At 40.1% G+C, this 20,112-nt stretch overlaps 1 protein-coding gene across 1 annotated transcript in view; it reads left to right on the top strand.

The window, feature by feature from the left end:
* Window positions 1–20,112, top strand: part of Pcsk5 (proprotein convertase subtilisin/kexin type 5) — a 409,247-nt gene that overhangs the window by 247,647 nt on the left and 141,488 nt on the right. The window contains exons 13-17 of the mRNA XM_051194065.1: window positions 5,193–5,329; window positions 7,772–7,915; window positions 12,036–12,138; window positions 15,301–15,494; window positions 18,695–18,779. Coding sequence (XP_051050022.1) covers window positions 5,193–5,329; window positions 7,772–7,915; window positions 12,036–12,138; window positions 15,301–15,494; window positions 18,695–18,779 — 663 coding nt within the window. The remainder of the gene's footprint in view (window positions 1–5,192; window positions 5,330–7,771; window positions 7,916–12,035; window positions 12,139–15,300; window positions 15,495–18,694; window positions 18,780–20,112) is intronic.

The raw sequence follows: 20,112 nt of genomic DNA, 5'->3' as shown, positions 1-20,112 counted from the left end.
ACCCATAGACCACCCCTCATCTCCAATTTAAAAGATCACCCAGAATGTCTTGTTTGTGTGTCACAAAATACCATATATGTGTGGTATTGTCCTTCATGTTTTGCAAGTAATTTCCAAAGGCATTTATAATGCAGAACAGACTCCTCAATAAAAACCATATACTCTATCATGAAGTCAGTCTTCTGAAAGATGAGGCACTCTGTATATCCACAAAAGGAGATGTGTTTGGGGGTTAATGAAGGACTTGATAAGATGCTTGTTGAAACTTGACATTTAAGGGGGAAATTCCATTTAGATATTCTAAACCTCTCTAGCACCAATACCAAAACAGCTCTTTGTGTGTGTGTGTGTGTGTGTGTGTGTGTGTGTGTGTGTGTGTGTGGCACATGTTTCCATAGAAGCCAGAGGTGTCATATATGGGTGTTGGCTCCTAACTCAGGTCCTCTGGGAGAGCATTAAGTGTTCTGAACTGCTGAGGCAGCTCTTCAGTCCCCAAAGCACTTGACATGAGAAAAACAAGGAACCAAATAGTATGTTTTAAATACCCAGTATCGTAAACAATCTGTTATAATTGAGCTGGTGAGAGCTTGGAGCTGTCAATAAGATAAGCTCTACCCTAAACTGTGACAAAGCACTTACAAGTAAAAGAGGTGAGAAAAGACACAGGCCGATGTTGGACTACAGTGAGAAATACTGTTTGAATAGTAGATGGTGATTCTGAAATTAAGACCATTTATAGTCTTAGAAATAATTATAAAGTGTGGTTGCCAGTACTCATAAAATGGCTTGTTATCTAGCTGCCACACCTTCTTGGAAGCATGCTGTAGCTGCGATATATTGACTAGACTCTTCAATGAAAGGAAGATAAAAAAAAAATCTCGTGTTAATTATATGAGTTATTTCCTGATGAGCTACACATAATGGCAGGCTCTGCTGTCAGGCTTTGTCCAAAGTAATTAGTTTGAAAACCACTCACAAGCTCAGGGCTGGGGAACCATCCTAATAAGCAGGTGTCATTTGTGCTAGTTGCACCTATCACTTCACTGAGCCCACTATTAGGAAGTCAATCATAACAGAAATGACTTCTTTATAGCAGAAGTGGATCTGGACACGGTGATAATCAACTGTACTTTTAATGCACTGGCTCTGCCTTGTTCACATGTTATCCACACTGAAGATGTTGGAGCATCATCTGTGTCTGCTGCTGGTGCAGAGTGGTATGCAGAATGGGCACTTGACTTCTCAATTGTTTAAGGACTAGTCCTCGATGAGAATCTCCTTAACAGAGAGCCTTGCTTTTGCACCTGAATATTTTATAGACAAATATACTCCCTGCAGTGTCAACCTAATCTACAAGCTGCATTAACTTTTCCTGCTAAAGAAAGAAATGAAGTTTTAATTACAATGTTAAAAGACAAAAGTTATCAAAATATTGAATCAAAGTAAGAATATGTCCCCATTTAAATTAGTGCTGCATATGAAAGCTAAGTAAGCCTAGTGCTCAGGCCCAGTTAGCTGACACAGCAATCCTTGTCTGTCTCTTTTCCCATCGCCTCTCCACAGAATGTTGCATTTTCATTCCTTGACTCTTAGATTCACATGAAATTAATGAACACCCCACGTCTGTAAAGGGGAGAGGCCAGCAAAGTGCTTAACCATATATGCATAGGCAAAGCAAATACATATCTCAACTTTGAAACAGTTATTTGAATTTGATATTACAAGTATCTCTACTAGGCATTAATTCTTTGCTCCAAATGGAATCTGAAAAAGATCTGCAGCAAGGGCTAGATTTCAAGAAAAAAGAAAGGTCCACAAGGAAGGAACATAGAGCCTGCCAATCCAGCCGGCCAGTAATTGACCCCTGAACAATTAAAAGTTGACTGAGGTTTTGGAAACAAGTCAGTGGCCTCAAATCTCCCTTGCAAGTTTTGATATGAGGCCTTGAGCCAAATTTCCTTTCTAAACTGTTTGAGAATTGCTTTCAGGGTCACTCTTGGAGGGCTATTCTGTGACAACTTATTGCTATGGAGCCCTCAAATGACACAGTAAGTTCAACAGATCAGACTTCAAGTTAGGGCTGCGACATACAAAGGAGGAATCATTCTAACTGAATTTCTCTGTCAACATACTTCCTTGATAGCATCCGAGACAGCTCCTGGTCCTTGTCTCCAAGTTGGTATCTTTTGATAACTTACAAACAACCCCCTTCCAAGAGTGTAAGTCAATCACATTACCTGAGAAGTTCTTGGTGACGTCTAGTTTTAAGCCATAAACTTGTGAAATGAGCCCTGTTGTTCAGTGGATTGTGGACCCTCCATTCACAGTATCATCTGGTGAATTACTATGGGGAAGTGTTCTTGTTTAGAAGATACCAGTAAAGAAAACAAGCACAGGATTTGATGTGGACCCTGTTGAGGGGCTACAGACCCTCTGATCAGAGAGGCAAACTTTACAGGTAACACACAGATACTCTGACAGGATGAAGAGGACTTCCAGGCAGATCAGGTTTAAGAAGTGTCAGACATTCACTGCCCTGGAACTCAGCAAAGTATATTTGCACACTCCCAAGAACTAAGCTCTCCTCTAGTAAGAGACTCCATTGACTTTTGTTTCCTTCAGACTTTCTGAAATTATTGACCAGGAGACTGTTGAAGAGCGTGGCTTGATTTCCCATTTCTTTCTTGCAAAGGCATAGGAACATGTGGGTGGTGATTTTACTGTCCATTGCTTTCCTAGGAAATATTGCTAAGTCAGCCACTTAGCTACCCACACAGTCCAAACTCATGCCGCTGAGACCTGCAGCTTTAGAATCCAGCCACCATTTTGGACAAGATCCCAAACATATTGACAATTTTTCTTTTCCAAATCAGGTTTCTAACATTAGTCTTTAAGTAGATTGGTACAGTCCTTTTGGGTTTTCTGGAAATGTACATTTTTCTCCCAGAGAAGATCTGCATAAAGGCCACATAGCCACCAATTTACTTCAATAGCCATGTGGCTGCCAAATGGCAGTAACTGACCTGTAACCTGAGACAGTGCTAGAAACATGTCCTCTCCCTTTTGCCTCTGTGATGATCCATGTATTCTTTTAGGTGCACATAATTTTGAGGTACAAAAGGGAAAACCTGGTCATACCTCATTTTTTAAAATTTCCAGAATGTGTTCCATCTTCACAAAATCTTCATCATCTTTTGGACATTGTCTGAGTTGTCTGAGTAGTCACATCTTCATTATCTGCCTGTGTAAATGACCTCTCTCTATCCCTCTCTCTCTCTCTCTCTCTCTCTCTCTCTCTCTCTCTCTCAATGTGTGTGTGTGTGTGTGTGTGTGTGTGTGTGTGTTTCCTTGGTCTCTGTCTCTCTCTCTCTCCTTCTTTCTCTCTCCCTCTCTCTTGATTTTTCCAGACAAGCTTTCTCTGCAACTCTGGCTGTCCTAGAACTCACTCTGTAGACCAGGCTGTCCTTGAACTCAGAGATCCACCTGCCTCTGCCTCCCAGATTAGAGATGTGTGTCACCACCACCTGGCCTGACATGCTTATTTGTAATGTATTCACTTATACATTAGCTATTAACACCCCCTTATTCTTGATAAAGATTCCATTGAATCTATTGTTCTACATATTTTGTACCCTCCACACGATACCATATGAAACGTTGCTCTAATTATTTCAAGTAGAAAAAATTCATATAAGGGAATTAAAAACATAAAAATTGGAAGTACCAGAAGAGCAGGATCCTAGCTGGGATTCCAGATGCAATTCTAGATCAAATTAAGTCAATAATCATAAACTTTGCTCTTTTGGGAGGAGGTGTCTTTGAGGCAATGTCTCGCTAGGACTCCTGGAGCTCACTGGCCTTGAACTCATGGAAATCTACCTGCCTCAGCCTTCTAAGTGGGAGAACCCTAACTTTATGTGAAGAACTCTGTAAGTTTTGACAGCTCTCTATTGCTGTGTGACTGTACACCACTACTTCCAGGATCTCTCACTCCCAAGCATCCTCCCCTGCTTCTTATAGCCTCTCCTCCCACATACCCAACAACTGTTTCTTGTAGTTCTTGCCTCTTCTAGGGCGTTTGTGGTCTGAGCCATATATCAAATAGTCTTTGTGTCTGCCTTTTTTGTGTCAAGTGATGTTTAGGAAATTCATATGAGCGTATCATACTTTGCTTATTGACCAGTCTATGGGGGCTTTAAAGAGGGCTCAGAAGTTTAGAGCACTTGTGCGACAATCATAAGGACTTGAATTGGGATCCAAGCATCCATATATCAAGTCAGCTATCCCAGAAATGCATAGGAAGATCACGGGGCTTTCTGGCTTCCAGCATAGCTGAGAAAAATTCAAGCCCAGACTCAGGAGGGTACCCTGCCTCGAAAGGAGGCAGAGAGTAATGGAAGCTAGCACCAACTTCTGGCCTCCTTGTGTATACACAGGCATGCATCCTCACACAAACAGGCACAAACATTTACACAGACCACAAACAAATAAATAATTCTACCAGTCAGTGGTCATTAAAATTTACATTTTTCTTAAGAATTTTTATAAGTTATGTGTATGTGTGTGTGCTTGCATGTGCCAATTTATTGTTCCATATGCAGACAGGTATCTCTAGAGGTGGAATGAGGAAATCAGGTCCCTTAGAACTGGAGTTACAGGCATAGGGTGCTAGAAACCTTACCTGGATACAGCCCCTTTGGTTTTGACAATTATGAGCATTTGTGCAGAATTCTGTCTGTGGGCTTATGTTTTCAGTTCACTTGGATAAATAATTAGAAATGGGATTACAGAACTGCTTACATAGAGTGCTCTTTGCACTTATTAGAACTCTAACGCTGTTTTCCAGAGTTTAGGTATCATATTTGCATTCCCACTCCCTCCTCCCCCAGTGAAAAGATGTTGGTTGCTTTGCATATCAGTTTCGCTGATAGAATCTTAGCCTAGTTTTCCTGTTCTCTATATATCTAGCTAGCCCTTCTCACTTGTTACATGACTAGACCCAGACCTGTTTTATGATGAAACTGTGATGCTATGTGTGGGTCTGGCCATTAGTGATATCTAAGAAAAAGACAAGTTAGTATGTGAGCACGGATGCTGATAGATCTATAGACTATGGGTGATGCTTTTGGTTGTCCCCTCAACAGACTTTTAATTAATGCAAACACCAGAGAACATTTGTTATGCTTTTTCAGGCTGTTTGATCATTCCATGGAAGGGTTTAAGAACTGGGAGTTCATGACCATTCACTGCTGGGGAGAGCGGGCTGCTGGTGACTGGATCCTTGAAGTTTATGACACTCCATCTCAGCTGAGGAACTTCAAGACTCCAGGTGAGAAATCATTTCAAATCCATCTGTGTTGCAGAAGGAAATGGTGGACTGTATTTGAGCCAAAGAATGTTCCACAGTTACCCTACTCTAATTGCTTTAGCTATAACAAGCTGACACTGTTGCTTCATAAAGAAAAAAGGTATGTTTACCTCACAGTTCTGGAGGTTCCTTTAACAGCGTACTCTCTCCAGAACTAATCCACCCTTGCAGGATCCACTCACTCTGAGAGACCATCATTAATGTATTGATGGGGCTGGAGGCCCTGAGCCTGACTACCTCCCAGGAGGCCTGGTCTCTTTAAGGTTTCACTCCCCCAAGCTGCACTGTGTGCACAACAGGCCTTCAGCAAATAAATGCATGTGTGATAGGTCACAACCATATCCTGACAGCATCCTGGAGCAGTGTCACCATTCTTTATGTGACTCATTTCATACACACTTTGGATTTCAGGTCCTCAAGTCCTCAATAATTTAAGATAATGAAATATCTTAATATATCTGAATATAATTTAAGAACATGAAATAAAGAATAAACATTTAGCTATAAATGAAACACAGATCCTGGCACACTTCATCTGACTCTTGTAAGGAGTAGGTTTTTCCGCCTGCCACCTGGTCTTGTCCCGCTGCTGCACCAGCCCCAAATAATGCACTGAGACTCTGTATTTGACATAATTCTGTTGGCCTGTTACTAGTTTCTTATCGGCTAGCTCTGTCATAATTATTAACCCATTTCTATGTATTTCCACATGGTTTCACCTACCTGGGAGTGGGGCGGGCATCTGGTCTCCCTGGACTCTACATCTGATTCCTCCTTACTACTTCCTCTTTCCTCCTTGTTTCCTAGTCCCTCCTATCTTCCTTTCCTATTGGCCAACAGTGCTTTATTCATTAACCAGTATGAGAAACATATATACATAATGGCATCTCCCATCAGACCCCTTTTCTGTAGTTTGTAGAAAGTCAGTCTTGTTCACCTGTGATTCTTTATACTACATTATAGACACATTAATTCACAGAAAAGGGATAAGTTTCTTTAGCTACTTTTTGTTTTTTGTTTGTTTGTGTCTCAAATTTTAACTTTCAATTCAAACAAGACAGCGAGCTTAGGCTGAACCAACTGATTTGGTTACTACCAAAGGTGGAAAATGTTAATATTCTACCCTGCATGAGCCCAAGAGCAGAGGAAAAGGAAACCCTTTTTCATGGACAGTATGGAAGTGACCATGTTAACTGGGATCCTTTCCGGCCCTCTAACATTCCACAGCTGCACGTCAGTTGACCCCTATTCATGCCAGTGTATGAAGTTTCGTTGTCACAAAACAAGGGAATGTACACACAGTGGGAGAGTGCATTGTCCACTCTACTAGCTCAATGCACAGATTCAGAAGCAGTGCATCACAGAAACATCCATGGTTCTAAACACATGGCTCAGCTGGAAAGTCTTGAACTTGAGGCTGGTGAGATGGCTCTGTAGGTCAAGGCACTTGTTATAAGACTGACTACTTAAACTGAACCCTCAGAACCCCAAAAGTGTCCTTTGACCTCCACACATGCCTACACACATTCTTAGTTAATTAATTAATGAATCAAAGATGGCTTATTTTAAAAAAAGATTGACTTCAAATCACATAAACAAAGTGCATTCAGAATAACCTTAGTTTTATTATTTTTTCCCAGGCTAGTACTGTGTGACTTTTCTTTCAGATAGGTGAAGAACCATCTATGATGAGGCACCTGAGATAAGGCTTCTACAACAGACCAAAAAAAAAAAAATACACTCAGGTGTAGCTTGATGAACCACTGAGTTTATTAAGGTAACTTACAGGCACATGAGTGAGGGGTAGGCTACAGCCCACACTATATAGGAGAATGTTCTGCAATGCTGTCATTTCTTATCCATGGCCATGGATTTATGACTCAGCACCATCTTGAGAACCTGATTTTTTTAGTTGATTTTAGTTGCCTTACATTTAAGTAGCCAAGTATGTCTAGTGGCTGTCATATCAGACAGCACAATTTTTAAAATTCATCTAACTACAAATACTAAACAACTGATTATGGAATTAGTGGCACAAAGAATTGGGTTTTTTTCTTAGTAACACACCAGACACTATCAAAAACATCTGACCTCAAATAACACATTACCCAGACAACTAGTATTCTCTTAAGTATTCGTGATTTGTGATCCAACACTTGATCCAGAGATCTAAAGAATGTTTACTGCTGTGGGGACACAGTAAATGTGTGGTGTGTGAACTGGGAGATGCTTAGTGTTACAAAAGGTGGGCATCTTGCATCTCATCTTGCATCCAGGTATGATTCCTGTCAACCTTGACACCGCTCCACTGTGTTTTTTTCTTGTTGAGAAGGACTGGCTGAAAGAAGCTAAGATAATATGAAGTTATCTTGTCATGCTCTGTGTCTGTTACTGTTTCTCAAGGTAAATTGAAAGAATGGTCCTTGGTCCTCTATGGCACATCTGTACAGCCATACTCCCCAACCAATGAGTTTCCCAAAGTAGAACGCTTCCGCTACAGCCGAGTGGAAGACCCCACAGATGACTATGGTGCTGAAGATTATGCAGGTGAGTTGCATGTAACCTAAGTGTGTGGAAGAACATGATGTAATTGATGTAGTGTCATATGCTTCAAAGATGTGGTATGACAGGTATTCTATTCCACATCTATCCATAGTCTGGAATATTTGCTTCCCCCCCCCAAATACTTGTGTATACATTAGTTTTTTAAATGTTTATGGCTTTGGTTGCTAATAAGCCTGAACATGTTTTCTCTGTTGTTCTCAAGATTAAATGCTGCACTGTTTTACCTATTTTCTATTCAAGGAGATAGCCATTCCCTTCTCTCTCTGGAGGAACTAAATAAGGTACTGCCTTTCACATCGTCTCACAACTCCTGAAAACATCCTCAGCTATCTCTTTCCAAAGTGACTTTTATTATGCATTGTTTCACTGAAAACACTAATAGAGGGCATGGTTTGCACTTTGTATATAACAGTTTTATTTATGTTATTTTCAGAAATTTTATTCTTTAACATCAGCTAAATATCCACATGCTTTGTCTTGGTAATCTCTTTATGTTTCTCCAGTTGGCTGTTTCCATCTGGATTGGTTTGGTTTGGTGTGTATAGGGCAAATTGAAATTGACTTTATTTTCCAAACAAAAGTGTATCATTGACTGAGCAATTGCCCCTTTTATCAACACCGATGCTTTCTTTACAATAGTATATATATATAGTGAGTTCTTACATCAAAGTCTCTGCTAATTCACTACTTCTAAGTCATCAACATCATATTTCATAAACCAGTATCACCTGCTCTGGTGTCTTCCTTGGTTTTACTTTTATGAGTTCTTTTTTTTTTTTTCCTCTTTCTCCTTTTTTTCTCTTCTCCCCTCCTGTCCTGCTTTGCTTTCGGTTCCTGTGGAGAATGAAAAGGGGATGGAAGGCTTTTTTTTAGTTTGTAGTTAATGGTCTACTGAGAAGGGAAGTCAGGGCAGGATCTGAAACAGGGGCCATGGAGAAGCTCTCCTTTCAGGCTTGCTTTCCTTAGCTTCCTCAACTTATTTTCTTATACACACATGCCCCACTGCTCAGGGATGACACATCCCACAGTGGCCTGGGCACTTCCACATCAATCAAGAAAATGCTGCGTGGCACATGCCCACAAGCCAATCTGATAGAAGCAGCTCCTCAACTGAGGTGGCTCCTTCCCTCTTGCCAGTTAACTCTACTTGTATCAAGTTGACAAAACAGAAAATAAAACAACTGACTTCCCCTCCCCCTTTTCTCTTCTTTTCTCCTGTGCTGGGGCCTGGCACACCTGACGCCATGTCCTACCTTCAACCCCTGTAGTCTACTTTTAATATTTGTTACACATCTACTTCCAATTTTTATACAGATCATAGTCCCTCTATTCTTCAGATGAAATTTTAAATGACTAAAGTGGCATTTTAGTTTCCCACTTGAATTTAATTGGAATGAGCATGCAGTCTCATGGGAAGACTTATTTTTGTATTAGTCTTTTATATTAGATAGAACATGCCCCATTTTACTGAATCGTTTAATATGATGTAATTTTCTTCTTATACTTAGTTATTTTTGGTCTTGTTGTCCTTGTCATGGGTAATATCCCATACTGTTCTACTATGTATACTAGTATTTAGGAAGTCTCTTACCCCACTGCGTTTTTGTATTTTGTCTGAACATGTTGCCCACTTTTTTCTATTTAGTTGATATGTTTTAAAGTCAATTTTCTAGTTTTTTTTTAACTTTTATTTCTGAAACTTGTTGCATTGGCAACCAATTCTAGGGACATCCTGCCCTTTCAAAATATGATACATAACATCATTTGCCAAAGAACTGCCTAATAGAGAAGTGTTTATAAATAGACATGTGATGTATTTTTAAACAAGAAAAGTTTTGTTCCTGTAGTTCAGGGATTCTTCTCTTGCTACTGAGGTAAACATTTTTAGTTAATTATTTCATCCGAATATCTTAAACATGCAGTAGGTTCTTTTATGGTAAATAGATAGTATCCTGGAGTCAATAATTTGCTTGGATAATTAAAACCATATGAGCCAGCCAGGGCTAGATTGTGTCAGCTTCTGTCTCATCATGTTTTGCTTTGAGCTTGTCATTTTACTATTTATATTATAACTAGAAACCATTTTATCTTCAATGACAGGAGAAAGGGTATCCAAAATCACAAATGGAACACAATAGTAAATAAGCTATTACTCTTTCTTGTAACTCAATTTTGACAAATTCACATTCAGATTTGGTAATGTTAAAATTCTGAGCACAATAACACATCCTTTCCTCTTTCCTGATTACATTTCTAAAACATTGATGTTGGCCATTGTAAGAGAACAAAGACAATGTTATGTCACCTTTATCCTGAAATTCACAAAGCAGTACTGTATCTGGAACAATTTTAGGGTTGCAAAAGAAAGCATAGCACATGAACCTGCCATATATAGACCTTTGGCACATACCACAAATACATATGTGTAGGGTTTAAACTTATGAAAATATCATCTAGTGAAAATTTAAGGCTATCTATGTATCTTTTTCTATGCCTCTCTGTGTGTCTTCTCTCTGTATCTCTGTCTTTCTCTGGTGTGTGTGTGTGTGTGTGTGTGTGTGTGTGTGTGTGTGTGTGTGTAACCTTCACTAGAGACCATTCTTACAAGAGGCACAGGTGGCTGTTTCACTGACTCTCAAAGGCTGTGATATCCACAGCTGCCTTAACTCACATAACACAGTCACCCATCCACTGGTTTACAGTGGTAGATGGCTGAACTGTCCAAAGTTGTACTAGCTGTGAAATTGAATTTGGAAATCAATTTAAGACTCTTGGGGAAAGAGAAATAAACAGTGTTGTCAAATGACTCTTGGAATTAATCAGGAATGCCTACAAGCCCTCGGCATTTTAAAATCACTTATTCCATTCAGACCATGAGGACATTTCAAATGCATGATTTGCTTCCTTTAAACTGATCTGTACCAGACCTCTGGGTGTTTCTTGATCCCAGCTTTCCAAGCCATGTGATGCTGGGCAAGCCATTGTAGCTCTTAGAAAATCAGGTTCTCATCAGTGACTAGCACATCGTTTTTCTAAGCCCTTCCACCTGAGTTCTAGCATTTTATGTTTGTCTGTCTCAATAATTATAGAACCTAGTTCTCTGATGGCTAAAAGAGACCTTGGGAGGTTTAGCAGTAAATCCCTTTGATTAAAGCAAATAGAATTCAAGCACTTGTGATTCCCTTCACCTACATCTTGCATATTTCAGGAAATTGTGTATTGGTATTTAAAAATAAAAAGAATTTCTGGTGGGAAGGGGCTTGAAAAGTTGGAGATGAAGAAGAAAGAATCAACATTCACCTGAATTACTCATGCCATTAGAATGCTTTGTGTCCATCACAGCACAGCCCACCCCTCCAGTGTGGTTTTTGCTTACCATGAATTGTTTCTCATATAATACCAAAGAACACAAGCACTTAGGAACCTTCATCATAGGTGTGGACTTCTTTAATCTAGTTTGTAGTTTTCAATTTATATGTCTTCTCATTTGTTGAACTGACCTTTGACCTTTGGTAGGGACACAAACTTAAATCTTTCTGTGCCCGAAGCGCTTTGTGATCCAAGACTAAGGGCTGTTACGTTTGTGCCATATGACGCAATGATGTTTCATGATGGCTATAGTATTTCAGAGATACTCAAGTGGCTTTAATGACCTTAGACAAGATACAAAAATCCACTCTTTGTGTTAAGTAATAGTTTTTTGTCAACAATCTTAACTTCTCACTTTTCAATAAGTATTATATATTTATTGCTATGCATAGTAACTACAGTCATTTTTTTTCTCATTTGTTACAGTGGAGCTACTCATTTGAATCCCAAATGCCCAACTGTCTCTCCCAAAGCCCCAAGGCTATCATATGGGTTATAAACATCAGGCTATACCTGTCATTTGTATTCTTGACTCTTCAGCAATTGAGGATTGCCTTCAGTCAAGAGTTCTGTCTTGGGCTTATAGCTGTATTGACTGTTGTTCCTCCATCTTAAAGAAATTATCACTTCATGGTGGCAAGGGGCTAAAATGTCTTATTCTATCCCAGCTTCAAGATTAAACTGACTTAGTAGCATCATTTTCTTTTTCTAACTTCTAATCTCTTTTTGAAAGGTCCCTGTGATGCTGAATGCAGTGAGGTTGGCTGTGACGGGCCAGGACCAGACCACTGCAGTGACTGTTTACACTACTACTACAAGCTGAAAAATAACACCAGGTAAGAGACAAGCCATGTCCTCACATGTTTCCTAAAGCATATTCTACATGTCCCAGGCATTCCTGTGGGTGGTGCTGTATTCCCAGGTTCTGCATAGACGGTGCTGTATTCCCAGGTTCTGCTACTAAGCTCTACACACAGAAAGATTGTTCCTAATAAGGCCCATGTCAGCCCTGTCATTCTTCAGGCTGAAACCCATACTGATTTACACAGTAGAAAACTGGCATATGTATTAGTTGCTTTTCTCATCTCTGTGACACCTGACAGAAGCAGTTCAGGAATGAAAAAAAAAATTGTTTTTGCTTGAGGTATGGAAAGATGCAGTCTATCCTGGCACAGGGAGCTAGGTCAAAAAAGGGTTGGTCACATCATTAAAAAACAGAGAATTTCTGGTCAATTCTGATGTGTAGATGGCTTTTGCTTTTCCCCTCTTTTATATAATCCATAGCTCTTGCCTGTATTCAGAGTGGATCTTCCCTTGTATGTTAAACCTCCCTATAAATATGTTCACAGACACATCCAGGGGTAATTAGAAGTCTCTCCAGGTAGACAGTGAAGACTAACCATCAAAGGTTTATACCTGGTCAACTCAATTCGAAAGCATATCACTATTATAACATTCCAAGACTCATAGTCCTCTTTTAATGGAAAGTACATCACATTCTTACATCTGTAACAATCCTCCAAATCTTAACAGACCTAACAGTACTCAAAAACTTTGAGTCTCTGTAGAGTTTTTGCATACTTACTCTTAACTATGATCCCTTGTAAAACCAGGTTCCATATTTCCAATATTTAATGGCATGGAATATATATTCTATTTCAAAATTGAAGAATTGGGGTATAGCAAAGAAAGGACAGACCAATGCCCAGTAGAGCAAACACAGAATCCTGCAGCTCTATATCTGGTGCCTGGGTCCCTTGGCACAATCTGAGCTCCAGCAGTCTTGGCTATACCAACCCCTCCACCTACAATACAAATTTTCTCTCTCTCAGACTGGCTCAATTAATTGCCTATAGCTTCCATTCATTGTCAATGTCTTTCTTTTATGAACATTTATGAATATCCTATAGTCCTGGCATCTCCAACATCCTAGGATCTCCCTTGCATCTTAGGCCCTACTTTGCCAGTTTCACACAGTACCTCTCAGAGCCTCATTGCAGAGACTCTGTCCTTGACTCACATTGACTGTCTTCAGTGGCTTTCTGGAACCTTGACATTAGAATGCTTGCCCAAAAAAGGCCAACACTGTGAGCGATGCTGTCAAGTTCTGCTGTGAGTTTGAAATTTAATTCGACCCCCATTTACCACAGTTGTAGTGGCCTCTGTGCCTTGGCAGTTAAACATGTGACGAAAATGCTTTCCTAAGCCCGTTGTTTTCAATGGAGCATCGTGTCAACAGCATTCTCAGTTCAGTAGCCTCCTTTCAAATGGATTTGCATTTTCCCAAGTAAGATCGTGCAGTGTGGGGTCTGTCTCTGTTGGCCTTTTTCATGTTCCTCCAGTAAGCAGCATAAGGTTTCAATAAGGACAGAGGGTTCTCAAGCAATTACACCTCTGTCTTTAGTGATGGTTTGGAACTCCCCTACTCTGTTTCTTACCCGGGCACATTTTTTGCATCTTTTAGCTATCACTCAATGTGCATCTGATTGAGTTAAATAGTAATGGTATCACAGCATGGACATTAGGCTCACCAAATAGCTGAAACTTTTTGATTATTACTCAAACATCCAGTGCCCAGACAGAATGTAAAGCTGCCAGAATGTAATGTAAATGATCTCTAGTGCAGGTCACCATAGAGTCCTTATCTCCCTCTGAAGCCTCAGGACCCAGCCTCATTGTCTTCTTGTCTCTCCAGATCCTGGTCTGATGAATTCCTGTGCAGGTCTCCCATAAGCTCTCCTTAGAGCATTTCAGTGCTTTAGTAGCCTGAATTTCTAAGTTCAAATGCTTCCATATTCCTCTTACAGTCCTATACACTAAACTGTCAGGTTTATCCCAGCAGATAACCCCACTCATAATACCAATTTTCTGAATCACTTGCTTTTCTCCGGCTGTGACAAAACCCTCCTAAAAGCAAACTAAAGAATGGTTTGCGGTTCATCAAAATAGTGTAGGCATGGTGAGAGCAGGAGGCAGTTAGCCATGTTGAGTCAAGCAGTCAGTATTCAGATCAGTGTAGGTGCTCAGCTTCCTTTCTCCTTTTTCTCTTTTTATTCATTCCGGGGCCCAAGTCCATGGAATCTTCAATTCTGTGGGCCTTCAGTTCAGTCACTGGAAACATATCTGCAGTGTATCTCCCGAGTCAGGTTAATACAGAACATATGCCATGTGACTGCAAATGCTTTCTCTATTTTGGAGGCATGATGAGGTGAGATCACTTAGCATGCTGATCTTCTCCTTTAGTTCTTTCTTTTGCCAATTAGCAAGTAGAAATTACATATATTTATTGAATACCAAATGATATTGTATATTGTATGATGATTAAAGCTATTTAATATCTATAGTCTCAAAATGCTTATTTTTTATAAAGAGAACATTTTTAAATTGACCTTTTTAGCAATTTTCAAGTATACAACATGTTGCTGTTAACTCTAGCCACCATGATGTAAGATGTATCTGTTGAAATTAATCATCCCATCTGAAGTTCTATGTCCTTTTTATACCTCTGTGTGTGTGTGTGTGTGTGTGTGTGTGTGTGTGTGTGTGTGTGTGTGTGTGTGTTCATTTAGGTAAGAACACATCAAATCTACCTAGATGTACATACAAGCTATATGACATATTTCACACAGAAATGGACAGAACACATCATTACACTTACCTTTTCCATAAAGTTATGGCCCGTATTTGTTTTCCCTCAGATTCAACACTACAAGCTAGTTCTTAAGATTCAAACTCTAATTACTATTCCTTTTCTAGGGCTAAACCTTAACTAGAAGACAATGAAATATCTGCTTAGTGGATGTAGTACAGTCTAACTGTAATGGTCCTCTGACTCTCTGCATGGGACGAAGCTTTGCAGATTTGGCCCTTTTGATTTGGTGTTGGCAACCCAGTTGAAAATTAACCATAAGGCTTCAGGCAACCATCAGCTTTCCAACAAGAATGCTAAAGTCTGAGTGTTGATGAGTGACCATTTCTTTTATCATCCCATGATGCAGAATTTGTGTCTCCAGCTGCCCTCCTGGCCACTACCATGCTGACAAGAAGAGGTGCCGCAAGTGTGCACCCAACTGTGAGTCTTGCTTCGGCAGCCACAGTGATCAGTGCCTATCCTGTAAATCTGGCTACTTCCTGAATGAAGAAACCAGCAGCTGTGTTATTCAGTGCCCTGATGGGTCATACCAGGATACCAGTGAGTTGCAATATTTGGGTTTTTTAAAAGACAAGGTTTTCATTTGAGTAACCCCATACGTGAAATCTGGGCTTTGTTTAGTACCAAACAGAACCCAGCCAGTTCATTAACGAGATACTTTAGAAGTGTTGTGTAGAGGTGCCTGTAACTACCTTCAGCAGAGGGCCCACTGCCATAATGATTTACTAGTAGACTCAGAACACTGAAGATATAATTACAGCTGGAATTTGTTAACACAGGACAGAGTCAACCCAACAAAGGGAAATAGGGAACTCTAGAGGAATCTAGAACTGTGCTCATGTTTAATCCCCCCAGTAAACTTCTATGATAGCATGCATGAAATACTATATACAAGAGAACTGCAGTAGAGACTTTATGTCCCCAGTCATCATTAGGAGTGAACAAGTAGACACTACCTTCCTGGCCCACACTATTAACCATGCTGCTTGTATAATTTTCAGTGTTGACTAATCTCATCAGAGAGATGCAAACTCTCCCTAAATCCAAGTTCCCGGGAGCCAGCTATGGACCACCCTGATAAATAGGATGGCAGGCAGACCTGCTCACATCTGCACATTAACCAAACAGGCTTTTGAAAAGATTCCAAACCATGAAATGCAGAATGAACATGTGTTGGGAACATTTTACACATTGAAGAATAAATTGTCTAACATGGTAATTAATGAAACAAACGAAAGATGAATGGGTTATAAGATGACAACGTACTGTAGTCCCCTAGGAAAGGGAAAAAGAAATCCTTTTTGGAGCTAGTGAGGTGGCTCAGTGGTTGAGATTGTGGGTAAGAGAGGTAAGGTCCTACAGCTAAATACCTGAGTGACATTCACATCTTCCAACTCCTCTGTCATGGGATCCATTACCCTCTTCTGGCTCCTGCGGATACCTGAATTCACATGTATGGGCTGACAGACAGATACATAATTTGAAAGAAACACAATAAGGAAGCAAGAAAGGGAGGGATGGAAAAGAAAAAGGGAGTCTTTGTGTTGAGTTATAGATGAAACGAAGTTAGACATGGAAATACCAGTAGGTTGGGAGTGGGGAGTATTTATTTATTACAGCCAGAATATCATCTCTTTACTAAGCTGCAGTATATACATTAATGTGTAACTTCTCAGAGGTTGGCCCTTATTAACTGTAATTTAACAGGTACGCACGAGGTAATTAGTTTTGGTCAGACTTTGCTTCAGTATAGCCCTCCCAGGGTTGTAGATATCTCTGGCTTTGTTTCTGAGCTCTAGATAACTTTTCACACACCACACACAGAAGACTATGATGACATTGAAATATCACATTGCTGCACAATCTGAGAAAATTATCTCTTTAAAGATTGGACAAGAAGCCTTGCCTCTTCAGAATTGGATTCTCAGGTTACAAGATGGGTCAAAGGCAAAGTACTTGCCATGCAAGCCTGACAGCCTGAGCTAGATGCTCAGAACTCAATGTGGAAGAGATCAGGCCTCCAAAGATTGCCCACTGACTTCTATGTATGGTCTTGTCCTCACACCACACACATACACACATGCATGCACATACATGCACACATTGTAATAATAAATAATTAATTTTTTACAGAAGTGAAATTCTTTATTCAAATGTGAACATTTCTGTAGGTAGATCAGGTCCTCATTCCACCCTTGGGAGTAATAGGGACTCTCCTGGATTTCTAAATTGCCTCGACATTTGGAACATGTTTTTTACCTTGATGGGGAAAGAAAATTTAGAAGAAGGGTCATAAGAGAGCCACAGAAATGCACAGTTTTTCTTGGGGAGCCTCCTTGCACATGTTAGGTGTGTGTTCCATTGCTGAGCACCCAACAGAGTCCCTTCTAAAGAACCTGGGAGTGGACACTTGAGAGCTGTTCCATTACATCAGCCACGATCTAGCATTCATTCAAGTGGTCACTGTGTCTCTCCTACGGCCTTTGTTACAGTTTCTCCCTCTAGTAAGCCCATTTACATATAGAACAGTAATCCGATAAGAGCATGGCTACTGATAAATTACTGGGAACACATTCAAGGTGATTTATAGTTGATCTTTCCCCTTGAATAATCCCATTAACTTGCCAAGATAAGCTCAGAGGTAGAGTTTACTGTAATCCTCACCCAAGAGCTCAGAGTCTAGAGACACTGAGCTACCCACCAGAAGAGCTGGAACCTATGTCCTTAATGTCACAGTAAGGGCTGCAGTGTAGTGCTAAAATACTGTAAGGGCTTTGCATTTCTTGCTGAAAGATTCAGAATACTCAGTAGGTCCATATGGGAATCTGTCTCCATGGAATCCTGATGGACATAAACACTTAAAGAGTAGAGAGAGGAAAAGCCTGTAGACAGTGTTTTGTTTCTGTGTAGATAGATAGATAGATAGATAGATAGATAGATAGATAGATAGATAGATGATAGATGATGATAGTTAGATAGATATTGATAGATGATTTTATTATTACCATCATTCATAACAGAGAATATATTCAATTTCCAACAAAATTTTACCAAAGGTAGAAGGCTTTTGTTAATATATCTAGTCCGACTTTTCATGATAAAGCCATAGTGTTTTCTATTTGTTTTGCTTTTTATTTTTGTTTTTGCAGTGTGGATGTGGGTTTGTTATTGAATAAGAAATTTTATGGTGTATCCATTCCAACCAATACAGTTCCATAGAACCTTGATGTTATGAGAACATAATCATTTTTTTAATCCATTCCACAGCAGCTAGCAAGCATTCCACCATTTGAGATGACACTTGAGGCCCTTATCTTGAAATCTATAGTATCCATTCCCTTTTCTGCCACAGCTCACCGGATGATCCCAAAAGCTTTGGGCATAAAGATCCAACAGCCTGTGTCCACTGCATCTCCTTCATTGCTTAGCAATATATTACCCTCTCTACATGAGTGGGATTTCCTGTTTTTAGAGTTAGAAAACTCTGCTTTGAAAAGAGAGTTGAAAGAAGTGAGAACTATAAAGTTTTCAACTAAGAGTTTCTATAGTCTGTCTACATTGTGCCACACAAGTGCCTGGAGCCTCCTAATATAACAGTTGTTCATGCCATCAGCTGCCTGACCTTTTCAATGCAGCTTGCCAGGTGACCCAGGGCACATTAGTCAACACAGGAACATCTCTATTCTTTTATGGAATCCAGTTGACTGACAATATAATTGTGTTTCCTTTTCTTGAAACAGAGAAAAATGTTTGCGGGAAATGCAGTGAGAACTGTAAGACATGCACTGGATCCCACAACTGCACCGAGTGCAAGGGCGGGTTAAGGTAAGAGAGTGAGATCCAGCAAGAGATACCACCACCCAGAGAGCTTTGCAGAGCAAGCTTAACAGAAAACATGACAGTCAGCATGTAAACAGATAGTTCTCTTCCATCTGTCCTGGTTAGACTCTAGAAGATTTGGTAGCTGGAAAGATGGCTCTGCAGTTAAAAAGCACTTGCTGTTCCTGTCGAGTACCCAGGGATCGATCCCCAGCTACTAGGTGGTAGCTCACAGGGAGCCATCTGTACTTCCAGTTCCAGAAGATCCGATGCCAGCTTTTGATCTCCACAGGCACCAGGCACACACATAGTACACTACATGCGTGTAGGTGAAACACTCACACGCAAGATAAATAAATCTACAAAAAATTAAAATTATGAAAGAAAAATGACTCAGCTATAAGTGAAAACGGTCACTTGAGAAGCATCCCTGATACATTTTGACCTGCATCATGCTAGTAGAGAATGACTGGGCAGATAGTGCCAGGAAATGCTATTTAATCTGCCTGATTGAATTCTCAATGGTGGAAAGTTATTCTCTTATCTTTATTATTTCTCTACACATCCCCAGTCATTCCCTTATCTTAAGTACCTCAGGTTCGGTTCCATTAGACTATCTGTGGTGTGCACATAGATTTAACACCAGGGGATGTTTTCCTCAAATTCATGGTTTGCTCATTGCAAAAGCTGATTGTCGTTAGACTGTAGGAGAGCAATGTGCAGTACAAATGCCTGAAGGCTCTTTCCTGAGGGAGAGGTCAGCAGCTTCTATGCTGACCCACGTGTAGGGCTCTGGCTTTGTATGCAAGTAGAGCTCTACAGTGGATTCCTCTCTGGTAGTGAAAGGACATTTCATTCCTTCCATCTTTGATCAGAAGTGAAATGGCATAGTGTAGGCAGTCCCCAGACAGGTGTCCTTGATACTCGATATTGAAACATAATTTACAGTTATTGATTACCTGTGTCCTTGTTCTTTGTTTTCATAAATGTTCATAGTTACTAAGTGCCTTGCTTCTCAGTACTTGACAATCTTGATAAATACAAGTCTGCTCAACTGCCTGATTCTCCTTTGTCTTTATTTTATGTGTATGTATTTTTCCCTGTATTCATGTTTGTGTACCATGTAATGTATGTGCCTGGTGCCCATGGAGTCAGAAAAGGGCACCAGATGCCCTGAGTCTGAGTTCTAGACAGTTATAAGCGGCCATGTGGGTACTGGGAATCAACACAGATCCTCTAGAAGAGCAGCCAGTGCTTGTAACAGCTGAACCATCACTTTCCCCACTTAATTCTTCTTAAAGGAACAGTGAAATGGTGTGACAGAAATCCTCTTCTGCTG

Source organism: Phodopus roborovskii, unplaced genomic scaffold (assembly GCF_943737965.1).
Source record: "Phodopus roborovskii unplaced genomic scaffold, PHOROB, whole genome shotgun sequence".
Lineage (NCBI taxonomy): Eukaryota > Metazoa > Chordata > Mammalia > Rodentia > Cricetidae > Phodopus > Phodopus roborovskii.
This window is presented reverse-complemented; position numbering and strand designations above follow the sequence as displayed.